Genomic DNA, 12,679 nt, shown 5'->3' on the forward strand with positions numbered 1-12,679 from the left:
GGGGAGAGGAATGTGAAGGTTATTGATGAGTCATTGTCCTCTATCTTCCCAGGTCCCCAGAGTCCTTGTGAGCGAACAGATTTGCGCATGGCCATCGTTGCAGATCACCTGGGGCTCAGTTGGACAGGTGAGAAGCATTGCATATTGCTCTGTTTCTCTCTCTCAGTCCGTCCCTAACTTTCTCTGTGTGGCCTTGTCCTTTTGAAACCCTGTTAATTACTGCCATCTTCAGGCTAACAGAAAAAGCTACAAGGAATCTTCGCTGTTGTAAAGTGTCCCTGAAAAGGAGGAGCTTAAGATCTTTTGCTAAGTGCAAAAAAGAATAAAGCAAGCTCTTTGTTACAGAAAAAAATGAAATGTAGTGATGAGACGACAGAGTTATAAGCTGTTTCATCAATCACAGAACTTGAATCATATTAAAATCCAATATATGTATTGTCTATTATCCTCTGCAGTCTGTATGTTTGCACTGTAAGTAACATGGCAGACACTTAAAGGCTATACATTAGGGTTTGAATGTTTTTGTCTGAGTTGCTATCTGTGTCCTATCACAGAGCTGGCTCGGGAGATGAACTTCACAGTGGATGAGATCAACCACATCAGACTAGAGAATCCCAACTCTCTGACAGCACAGAGCTTCATGCTACTTAAGAAATGGGTCAGTCGGGAAGGGAAAAACGCCACAAGTAAGACTATTTTTATGACTGAAAATCTTATTTTTTTAGTCCACATTTCTAGTCCCTTTATATCTCTTTTTTCCTCTTTGCTACTCTTTTCCATCTTTCTGCTCTTGATTAAGGATACAATATGTAAGATATGGCCAAATTTTAGTTTTAAACATTGATCAAGTCAACTAATATTATCAACAGAATGTGAAGAAGTAATTCTGACATTAAGTCAAAGGTCTCTAGATAGAAAAATGTTGAGAGCCAGTAATCACTGTGTGCAGTTTCAATCCGGTCATGTTTGCTGGGAGGCTGCTGAGCCTGGTTCTGTTAACGACGGTGTTAGCAGCAACACTCCCCTGGTACACCGAGCTCTCGGGGTAGACTCCACTCAGCTAAAAAGGCCACTACAGGACAGCTAACTGAGCTAACTGACAAATGGTACAGCCAAACATAGCTACAGCGAAGGTGGTCTTATATGTTGTACCTTTAAGGCTGAAAAGTTTATCACCTTGACAAGACGAACGCTAGCTCATTAAAATTAAGTTTGTTTTTTTTTCCCACAAACGTGTGTGTGTACCATCTTACTCAGAGTGCCCTCTAGGTATTGAGGAGGTCTTTCGTCCTCAATACCTCTCTGCCTGTCCTTTCATCACTGTTACCTATCATCTGTTTAGAAGTCTTCAAGCGCCAGTGTAGAATCTGGAAGATGTTTAAATTTAGGAGGAGCCTTATTGTCTTTATTGCCCCCTTTGAAGAACAAAATTACTTTCACTAATATGTCTTTTTTTGATTTTCTTTTCCCCCACAGCGGATGCCTTAACTGCAGTGCTGACCAAAGTCAATCGGATGGATATTGTGACTTTACTGGAGGGCCCAATATTTGACTATGGTAACATTTCAGGCACGAGATGTTTTGCCGATGATAACGCTGTTTTCCGGGATCAGGCTGATGGTAAAGTTTAGCTCTGTCTAGCTGACCTCTTACCTCTCCCTGCTACCTTTTGTTGTGCCAATGCATGGATCACATATGTAGAGACCTTGTGTAAATCTCTAGAGAAGTTGATTTACAGTCAGATTTGGATTTTGTTTGGACAACTGGCTCCTACTGTTCCCCAAGTGCATTCCTGATTTCCCTGCTTTACAGTTTATGTGCCATTAAAATAATTATGTTATTCTATTTAAATTTCAATCCATCTTGCTTTCCAAATTAAATTATAACCAGTGATGGAAGAAGTACTGAGATCTTGTGCTTCTTGTTACAAGTAAAAGTCATGCATTTGAATTTTTACTTGAGTGAGAGTACAAAAGTATTAGCGTTAAAATGTACTTGAAATATGAAAAGTAACAGTACTTATTATGCAGTCTGACATTTCAGAGTAATGCATATTATTAGATTATAATTATTGATGCATTAATGTGCTCATTACTTTAATGTTGAAGCTGGTAAAAGTGGGTTAACTACTTTATATAGTGATCAATAAAATTTTACCTTCATCATTATTGAACTAAATCTGCAAAGTAACTAATAACTAAAGTTGTCAAATAAATGTAGTGGAGTAAAAAGGACAATATTTGTCTCTAAATTGTAAAGGACTAGAGGCATAAAGTAGCAGAAAATGGATATCCTCAAGTACAAGTACCTTGAAGTTTTACACAAGCACAGTACTTAGTTATGTTCCACCACTGATTGTAAACATGTTTTAATAGCACTTAAACACTTGCACTGATTTGAATTGACTTCTGTTGAATTAACCACCTTTTTTATTTAAATCAGGTCTTGCTCAATGTGAATGCTCCTCTATAAATCACAATAGTGTGTCCAGTTGTCACAAATGAGTTATATCCACTGTTAAAATCCCATTCTAAGTGCATGCTGCTTACTACATACTGCTTTGAATGTTTTTTTTTTTTAATTATGTCTGAGTTGAGTAGAAATGTTATAACCCTGTAGAGTCTGCTTTCCTCTGTTGATTTAGTTTAGTTCTCCTAGTTCTCCTCCAGTTCCTCTGAGCCTTCCTAGGATAGATGAGAGAATCTCTTCCTCTGTGAAACCAGACTGCCTCCTCCTCCTCCTCCTCCTCCTGCCTCCCATCACCTCCACACAGCAGTATACACTGCTGATAACAGCACATAACAGCTCTTAACAAATTAAGAGTCATGTGTTGCTGATATCTACGTGTACCCTCTCCTTATTCATCCCTCAAGTGCCTCCTCCTCCTCCACACATCCCACAGTCATGTTATTCATTCATCGTCTTGTTGTGCAGCATGTTTCACATTAAACATCTTTCGTGTATTCTGGTTCCCTCTTCATCCAATTCACTTTTTCTTTCTTCATATCTCTTTTGTATATATCTTACCTTATTCCTCTCCCATAGTTTGCATAATTATCCCTTTAACTCCGAGAAGCGATGAAGCTGCCTTCATCCTGCAGACACCCAGCCCCTACTTTCCAACGTTGACCCCAACACCCCCACCCACTCCCCTCACAGCTGCTACAGCACCCCACTGCCGTCCCTTTTCTTCACGCCGCTCTCCCAGTTACGAGTCCTCCATTTCGCTCAAAGACTTGGCCCCTCCAGCGCAGTTTGAATCGTCGCACTTCAATTTCCTCTCCCCTCCTTCCCCATGCGCCATCCCTCAGTGCTCCCCTGCTGACCCTCGCCAATCTCCTGCCTTCCCATTCTCACCCCACCCGTCCTCCCCGATCCCCCTCATCACCTCACCTTTACCTTTCTCATCTGCCACTAACTCTCCGCCACCCATTCCTTCTTCAGCTACTTCCGTTCCGACCTCTCCCACCTCTGCCCCAACCTCCCCAACACTTACCTCGCTGACTCCAAACTCTTCACAAGCAGAACCGAACACCTCCCCTCTCACACTAACTGGATCTATCTCCCCTTCTGTAACTGCAACCACACCCACCAACCTCACCTTTGTACCCCCCTCTGTTGGTCCTAATCAACCTGAATCCATCACCATACCTGTTTCTCCCATCCCCTCCTCACCCTCAGGCAGGGCCTCACCTTCTGTCACTGCCTCCTCCTCCCGCCCTGTTTCCCCTCTCTCCTTGTCCGCTCTCCCTCCCATCTCTCCCTCTGGGTCCCGTTGTCCTAGCCCCAGTCCTTCCTCCCCTCCTCTCCGCTCCCTGTCTCCCTGTCCTGTTTGCCAGTGTTCTTATGCGCCCTCCAATCCTCCACCTTCCGCTCAAACACGCACTGACCCTTCCACAATGGAAATATTAATTTAATGGCTCTATCCTTTATCTTGTTCCTTCTCCTCCTGTGTTCCTTCTCACATCTCTCATCTGTCAACTTTCTCATGTGAGCATGCAACAGAGCACCCTGGCAAACATTAATATCTTACCCTCATCACATCCCACGCGGCAGGAATAATGATAAATACGGCCTTACGTCACTAATGTCTCCCACTTTCAATGTCTTACCTCAACACAACTGTTGAATGAACACTCACTGAAAATCAACTACTGATATTGCTTTTATGATCACCGCCGTTTTAAATGTACTTCTTTATATATCTGAAATATTATTTTTGTGTTGAACGTGGCATTTTCAAACATATACAGTAAAATGTATGTATTTATTCCATTTTATGGCATATGTTTGACACTGGTTTGTCATTCTGCCATTATAAGTGACTGCTGACATGTCACTATCCCAGCTAATGGTTGTCTAGGTACATGCTTTACACTTCAGCCTCTGTGTCATTGTCCACGTCACACGGTGTGTGTTAGGGTGTGTGTGTTTGCAGTGTGTTGTATTCTTTTGTGGGATGCTTCGGTGTGTGTATGTCTCTACATTTGTCATCATGTCACCTACAGATTATCAGAGCATCCTAGCGGAGCTGCAGTCCCCCGCTGCACTGCACTCTAACCCCCACTTCCTGGAGCCTGAACTCCCAGTCACCCCCAACCCTTCCCTTGCCCACCACCAACACCACCATTACCCAGAACCAGACACCCCTTTACTGGCTGACTCCCAGCCTCAGACTCTGCCCTGGAGCCCGGAGATAGAGCCTGGTAGCGGAGAGCCAGACAGCCCTCCTAGGAGCCCCCCCAGACCCTGTGAGCTTGCCCTGTCCGTCCCCGCCTTTGAACTTCCCGATCCTGTCCCCTCTAAGGTCAGAAAGCCCCACATCGCTCTGAACGACCAGCTGCTTTTGAGCGAGGAGGAGGACAGGTCTTGTCAAGAAATGGAGCTGAGCCACAAGCCCAAGTCACACTCCCTCCCCACGATGTGCGAGTTAGACATTGACATGGCTTACTCCACATCTTCCCCTTCACTCTCATCAGTATCATCCATAACCCCTTCATCGCCTGACAGAGCACAAATGGGAGATGGAGTAGCACAGATGGGTGCCCCAAATGGGGTACGGGAGGATGTAGGTTTGAAAGGAGGTGAAAGGGAAGTGACAGAAGAAACAGAGAAGGTTGTTGAGGTGGTTGCAGCACAGATAGAAGAGGGTAATGGATTAGTGGAAAAGTGGGTAGAGCAGGACTTGATTAAAAATGTAGAGAGAAAATGTGAGATGATAACAAAAGATAGGTCTAAGTTGGCTGAAGAAAATAACATTTTGGAGGAACAGAAGGAGAGATTTGTAGAGGAACAGAAAGATGTGACAAATGAGCAGCTTGTTCTTATTCAAGATGGAAATAAGGAGGCAGCCTGTGAGGTGGAGGAGGTAAGAGATGTGCAGAATCTGTCAGAAGAAGATCAGAATCTCATAGAAATTTGTCATGATGTGAGAGAAGACAGTAGAACAGAAGCAGAGACCATCAAAGAGTGTATTGATGAAACACCCGAGGGTCAAAAAGTTGATGGGAACATCGAGAAAAGGGTCTACCAGGATGACACAGATGGAGAACTGCAGTTTAAGGATGAAGAAGGGTTGTGTGGCAGGGAAAGAGAGATTTGCGGGACGTCAGAAGGGGACGAGGCCGTCGAGGACCAGGCTGTAGCTCAGCTCTCCCCTCAGGCCTGGGTTGAGGCACTTGAGGAACGTCAACCCAATGATTCTGGATCCAGTGAGGAAGAGGAGGAGGGAGACGGAGTCAAAGAAATCACAGAAGAGGCATTGGGATCTCTGTTGGAGGAGGTGAAAAAAGAAGAAGGCACAGAGGAGGTGGAGGAGGACGAAGAGATGACCAAGGCCAGTGTTGAGGAGATCTTTGATCATGTTGAACAGGCAGAAAAAGACGTGTGTTCACTTTCAGGTTGGCACAGTGATTCATCCAGCGTCAATGTGGAACCGCCAACACCAGGCCGCAGTGTCAGCTCAGACCTTCTAGACAGGCGGGAAAGGTAAAGTATTATACAACTAAATACTCCTAACAAACAACAACAAAATATTGTTCCCAGAATAATTTTTTTCAACCAATTTATATTCCAAATCTGCCACTTTCCTCATGCTTTGTCTCCAGAAATCATTGCAGATTATCTGTTTATCAGCTCTTTACGTTAAGCAACAACTACAATCCTAATTCTGTGTTTCTTACCCAACAGCCAAGAGAACTCCAGTGACTCCATCACTTCCTCGTCTAGGGGAGAATCAGGGAGGTCCCGACAGAACGGCGACAACTCAAAGCACTCACCTCAGGACGGCTCCTCAGAATCATCGAACGGCAGAAAGGAAGAGGGAGCACTGGTGTCGGAGAAAAAAGTACAGGTAATGTTACGAGGAAATAATGAATGAACACTGTTGAATATTATGTTCTCTTTTGTCTGTAGCTGCTAAAACACTACATTGCATTGTGATTCTATTGCAGGAGAAATACCAAATTTTACGGTGTAATTTGCCCTAAAAAAATATAAACACCAGTGTTTTATTCCAGGTTTCTGGGGTTGAAGTACATAAAGGACATCAACAAAATCTCTCAACTAACTCATTTTCTTGCCTATACATGTGCACCTTTCCCCCCCTCTGTGTGTGTGTGTGTGCGTGTGTGTGTAATGACTTTATGATACCCTCCTCAGCAGCGGGTTAGCGTAGATTCCGGTTCAGAGGAAGAACAGACTGTAACCACCAGAATCTTCAGACGTCGTCTGATTTTGAAGGTACCCCGAAAGCCTGGAGCAGAAGCTGGGCTGAGCCTCGGTTTGGTTTGGTTTGGTTTGGTTTAGACCGGTCAGTCTGGTGTGCATTGTAGTGGTACTGCTTGGTGTCCTGATAGTTCTACTCTCTTTGTGTATTCAAAGGTGTGTTTGTGTTCACAACTGTTGAGCCTGTCACAGTTCATGGTACCTTGTACCATGGTGTTTACATTGGCTGGTTGAAGACTAACATAGCGCTCAGCCTCTTTCTGACATGCAGATTTTCTCTTGGGGTGCTGTTTCTGTGTGGTGATGGTGGAGGATTGTTTTATCATGTTTGAATCAGCAAGTTGTGAGTCTTTATTCATGTGCTAACCATGAACGTTCGCAGGGAGAACAAGCGAAGAATATCCCTGGTGAGTCCATGACAGAGGAACACTACATGGACCAAGATGGTAACCTCATCAGTAGAAAAGTAACGTATCACTTCATTCCCCATCCAGATCTGAAGTAAAACGGAGAGCAGCTCTATGTTTTTATAAAAGCAGACACCATCAGATCTTTTCCTCCTCTGTCAACATCCTTCTGCCACGAGCAGGTAATCAGGAAGGTCATTCGGCGGGTGTCTACTCCCACACCAGAAAACCAAGGCGGTGACATGTGGCACCAAGACCTTCAGCTCAGTCCCTTTCTGCAGGAAGACGTGTCAGAGGTTGGCATGAAGATACCCTTTTATCTTGTTCCTAGAGAACATTGGTGGGAGGTCAACAGCTATTGCAAACGTTAGGCTTAGAGCTGCACACACGTATTTTATCAGCCTAAATCGCAAAGTGGGGCTGTGACAAAAAACAGCATTGAGTCTGATCTAAATGAGAAACCTCTTCAACCCTGTGAGACCCGGCTGCAGGTCCGTCATTAAAAAGGTGGTCAAGCATAGTTCAAACTCACAGTATTTTAAGATTGAGATGGGAATAATGTCATGACCAGTTACATGGAAATGCATTTAAAATGCTATACACAAAATCTGCAGTATATATAGAATAATTCCACTATGTGACATTATCCTGCTAAAGCTTATGTAGGAATAATGTAAAGAGGGAAAAAGAGGGTAAAGAAATGCTGTCTCTGATAACACATTAGAGTTACATCTCACTGCTGTTTTAGTGCAGCTTTAAGTCAAACAGAGGATCAGATGTTTTCCTCCAGCCAGTGGCGGAGGTGAACTTTTGACTGACACTGGATTAACTGGTTTGGGATAACCGTCCTCATTATCTCTCTTCTGGGCAAAAATGCAGCAAAAAGCACAAATGCAGCCATTTGAAGTGTGTACTTGTGCACGTTGTGCTTTGACACTCTGTGGTGTGTGTTGTGTTTGCATAACAATGGGGATGCTGACTATGCACCTGACTGTGTGGTTTTAATGTTCTTTTTAAAAGTGTTTAACCGATTAGTCAACAGTATGACTAATGAGTACTGTGACTCTGCTGTGAAAATACAGTCTGCCTCTTTTGTTTCTGATTCTTTCATAATAACGTAATTTTTCTCCTTCCAGGTGTCTGGTTGGTGTGTGGTTTTTCAGTCCTAATCATATTCCTAACAATCAAGCGATGACTAACATTGGCTAGTTTCAGATTGCTGTTCCTACGCTGTGTGGACTTTTGCTTTCTCCTTTGCCTCAGTTTGCTTTCAGGTTTTTGTGTTGGCTTGCAGCTTGTTTTCCCCTTATGAGAAGATCAAAATGCCACGTCTCACCTATGCTTGTGTGTGTTTTCCAGCAGGGCCAGGGGTCAAGAAATGGCAGGCGAAAGGATGATAGAAGATCAGGGGATAAAAAGCTCCACTCATAGGGATGGCTATGCTCCACCAGGTACGGTAGCTTACTCTCTTTCACTGTAACACTGCCTTTGTGGATGTATCTGTGTGCAGTATGTATCTGTGCGTTATTGTCCTCTGTATCTCTTTATGCTGAATTCTTTTCCACATGAGTACATCCATGCAATACTCCACTGCTCCATCCCAGCTGCAGCACCGTCGCCCTCTTTACTGCATTCTGTTTAGCAGTGTTTTGTGCTGCTCTGTTCAATTCTACTGCAATCAGCTATTCCCTCGACAGCTGTACTCTTCTTTCTCTGCTTTGTACGTGACTCGCTATAGTGGTGCTTCATTCCTGTACTCAACTCACGCAATGAACTCTCTCCTCAAAAGGAAAAATACAACCTTTTGGCAAATATGCTCATTTGCTTTGTTGCTTTCTTGAATCCCACCAAAGTTCAAAAACATGCCTGCCAGCACCACCAATTACTTCGTAACACCAAGCAAACAGTGGATATGCTGCACATAAGCGCTGGACAGTTGGATAAACTGTTCATTTGGAAAGATTTTTACAGCATAAAACTCCACCTAAAACTACAAAAACACTGTCATGTTTGTGTTTGCTCGTGTTAGCGTTTTATTAATCCAGACAACATATCAGGTGTTAATTAGTGAGCTTTAGAGGTGCTGCTAGTTGTGTTTTCTAACTCTGGATAGAGCCAAGCTAGCTGCTTCCCTCTGTGTGCTGAGCCAATGGCCTCCTGGCTCCAGCTCTGTACCTAATGCACATGCATGAGAGTGGTATTGGCCTTCTCATCTAACGCTCAGCAAAAAAGCAAACGAGTATTTTCCAAAGTGTGAAACAATTCCTTTGATTTACCCCTCTCCAGATAGTTGCTCTGTCACACAGACTCAAATGTGCAAACGGCTGACTGGTTATCCTCTGGCAACATTTCTGCCCTGAGCGTGAGTGTGAATAGGGAACAGGGCCGATGGTGATGACACACCTCAGCATTATGTTGCCCCACTGATACCCTCCATTGCCAGTTTTTGTCCACTAAATCCCCAACTCACAATAGCTTTGCAGCATCCAAAAAGAGGTGGTTATCCCACTGGCCAGACTGTTGATCCCTACTGCTGTTCACCCTTATGTTATGTTTGCAGTGAATCAGTCCATCTGTACAAAACTGACTTGGAAATAATATGGCTCTACAATGTAGTCTGGCAAAGAGTTTCCATGGTAACAGAGGTCACCATTACAACCCACGGACCATCAGGTCTTGTTAACATGCTGTCATTTTGTCATACAAAGGAACGGGAGCTTGTGACAGTTTTCTGCCCTTTAAAAAGTGTTTTCACATGTAGAATAATAGTCTCTTATGAGAGAGAGGTTACACCAATGTTTTCTTTAAACAGGGTTCCTACAAATTTTGAGAGTTTGGAAGATGCTTCATTTTAACTGTTATGTTTTCAAGATTAGGAATATGCTTGAATTTGAATATACTCCTTGAAAAAAAACCTTGCTTTTCAACATAATCTGTTGTTTCATTAACACAGTTGCTCACATAAACCAAAAATCCGTTTGAAATGAAACGATCCTGTCCTCGTATTTGTTTGTTGTCTCCTGGCGCGTTCACTCGTCATTCATAGCTGCATAAGTCTGCTGTTGATCACTATCTCTGGAAATGAGCATTAAATAATCATAATCAAAACAAACAGTCAAAGTTAATATGAACAGCTGGTAAAATAGGCACAGTGGTAATATACATTGATTGCTGTGGGTGTAAAGGAATTCAGAAGGCTTTATTTTTCACAATTGCATTTATAGTAACAATTTAGATAAAGGCTTTGAGAGTCCGGAAATTTTTGCCTTAAGCATCTTGAAAGTGCTTGAATGTTATGACATTAATCATTATTATGGGAAATGTAATCTATAAACTAATGTGCTATAATATGTGATGTGCTATTTTGTGTCTTCCAGGAACCAAGTCACATGTTTCCTGGGATGAAGTGTTCAGAGGACTGAGAGTTCCTGTGTGAGGACTTCAGACAAGGGTCCAGACTGCAACTATCCGCTTCAAACAAATGGTTTTCACATGAGAGGAGGCGACCCTTCTGACTTACGCATGAGCATGAAAAACTCACCTCCTGTCAAAGGACTGGGAGCTTTCTCACTTTCTGACTGTGGTGGACCCGTGGACAATGATTCTGCTTCCTGTTTTGTGTGAGACGATACGTGCCATCGGTCCACTGGTATTTGTGAGAGCTTTTCGAGGAGCGTCGTTTGTTGTGAAAACGAAAATGACTCCCTTACTGACAACCACACAAGTGCAAACTGTGACCAAAGATGGCACAAGAGCTCAATCCACACGGTGGGTGGAAAGAATGAAGTAGACACAATAACACACAAAAAAATCTAATGGAACACTTCTGATCCAACTTCAACACTCGCCTTATAGTTTTTTCTTGAACCCATTGTTGTCAGGATGTAAATTGTTTGGGGATTTTTTTCTTCTTTCCTTTTTAAAACTTAAAACTAACACGAAAGCTTTTTTTCCTGTATATAAAATTACAATGTGTAAAAATCTTAAAAAAGGGGAAAGTTACTGGTTGAGAACGCACTGAGGAGAGCAGCCTTTTCAAGTGCTTTCGAAATTTATTGAAACAGTTCCACTTTTAAAGATTTGAGTGTAACTTCACGGGTTCTTGTATAATTAATTATTAGAGCAGGTATAATGTTTGTACATGAAAAAAGAGCTGGTTTGATTTTAACAGAAGAAATTTCCAGAAAATCAACTTTCAGTAATTCCCAAAGTGGGAATGGATCTAATCCTACAAAAAGCAGCCTTTCAGAGTTCTCATATTTTCATGCATGCTGTTCACATTATTTTAAGTACAATTTTTACAAGTTTGCAAACACTGTATTCAAATGACAAATACAACCCTTTATCTGTGTACACATATAACCCTAACATTTGTCACCGATTTTATATTTTCAATTGAAAAAGGATGCCATTAAAACATCTATCATGTTGGGGTGAGGATGAAAAAAAGTTCTATAGCTTCTTGAGGGTGTGATGTCTTGTCTGTCTATGTGAAACCGGAGGGCAGCTTCTGCTACAAGGACGAAATAATCTGAATGTAAATGCTAGTAGGCTGGCTCGCTGTAAAATTATAACTGTATTGTGCGTATTGGCTATAAGGTGTAGGAGTCTCTGTACACTGTTAGACTGTTTGTAATCATTTTAGCAGTGTGTCAATTTGGTTTTCAAATGGCTGCTGTGGTATTAAGGAAAACTGGGGCATTTCATTTTGGATTTTTTGGTGAAGTATTTCCTTAATTTACAACCTACTCACATTAAGGACACATAAAGACATTATTTGATTGTAGCTCTAAATAGCATATTGTATGACAAAAACACTGGATGGTCAAAAACAATTATTTAAGCATTAAATAAATTGTGTTTAACTCTGAAACTGTGTGATCTTTTTAGGCTTGAGAGTCTGTATATGCAGTGTCGAATAGAATTGTTTTCACTAGCTCATTGGCAATTTTTTTCTTTACATTAGGAATTATCTTTGTATTGGTTTTCATTAGATGCCCATGTAGTTCAAGTGTGGTGTTCTACTGGTGCGATGGCTCAGTATGCTGATGTCTATGCTGTGGACATGAAAACTATGTAACTTTTTTGGGGGGTGGGGTGGGGTTAAAGGAAGACAGGTAGGGTGCTGTACCACATCCCCTTATACTACTATGTCAATCAGGGGGTAGAGGATCCTTTGATATGGTTGAACTATCAATTTTGTCAATTTTGTTTGATATGTGTTTTCACCTGAGCAGATTTTTTGATGTACAATTCTTACTAACAGAGTGAAGCCATTGAAATGTAACTATTCTAGCACTTTGGTTATTCAAGGTCTTTTAGAGGCTATAGCAGCAATGATGCCACCACAAATGTTTCAGACGTCTTTAAAAAAAAATCTCCCTAAAAATTAAAAAAATAAAAATGCATTGATTTCGCAATATAATTGTCTCTGTTCTTGTCTTTGTGTCCTTGAACATATTTTGATATGGTAGCAAAGTAATGAAAGCAGGGTAGTTATGTCATCAGAGACAGTGTCCTTCAACCAGAGTCACGTGCTTCTTACC

The 12,679-nt window shown here is 42.2% G+C and overlaps 1 protein-coding gene across 43 annotated transcripts in view; it reads left to right on the plus strand.

Moving 5' to 3' along the window:
- The window catches only part of LOC143328042 (ankyrin-3-like), a 125,633-nt gene extending 113,075 nt beyond the window's left edge, over positions 1-12,558 (plus strand). For 25 of the 43 annotated variants that reach the window (XM_076742901.1, XM_076742897.1, XM_076742936.1 and 22 more), the window contains 7 exons: positions 53-127; positions 555-686; positions 1,477-1,620; positions 4,509-5,988; positions 6,190-6,352; positions 8,493-8,584; positions 10,511-12,558. In XM_076742901.1, coding sequence (XP_076599016.1) covers positions 53-127; positions 555-686; positions 1,477-1,620; positions 4,509-5,988; positions 6,190-6,352; positions 8,493-8,564 — 2,066 coding nt within the window. In that variant the 3' untranslated portion in view covers positions 8,565-8,584; positions 10,511-12,558. Of the gene's footprint in view, positions 1-52; positions 128-554; positions 687-1,476; positions 1,632-3,045; positions 4,063-4,508; positions 5,989-6,189; positions 6,353-8,492; positions 8,585-10,510 lie in introns of those variants that run through there. The other 18 variants (XM_076742917.1, XM_076742929.1, XM_076742939.1 and 15 more) reach the window with 12 other exon arrangements.
- The last annotated feature ends 121 nt before the right edge of the window (positions 12,559-12,679 follow it).

This window comes from Chaetodon auriga, chromosome 11 (assembly GCF_051107435.1).
Source record: "Chaetodon auriga isolate fChaAug3 chromosome 11, fChaAug3.hap1, whole genome shotgun sequence".
NCBI lineage: Eukaryota > Metazoa > Chordata > Actinopteri > Chaetodontiformes > Chaetodontidae > Chaetodon > Chaetodon auriga.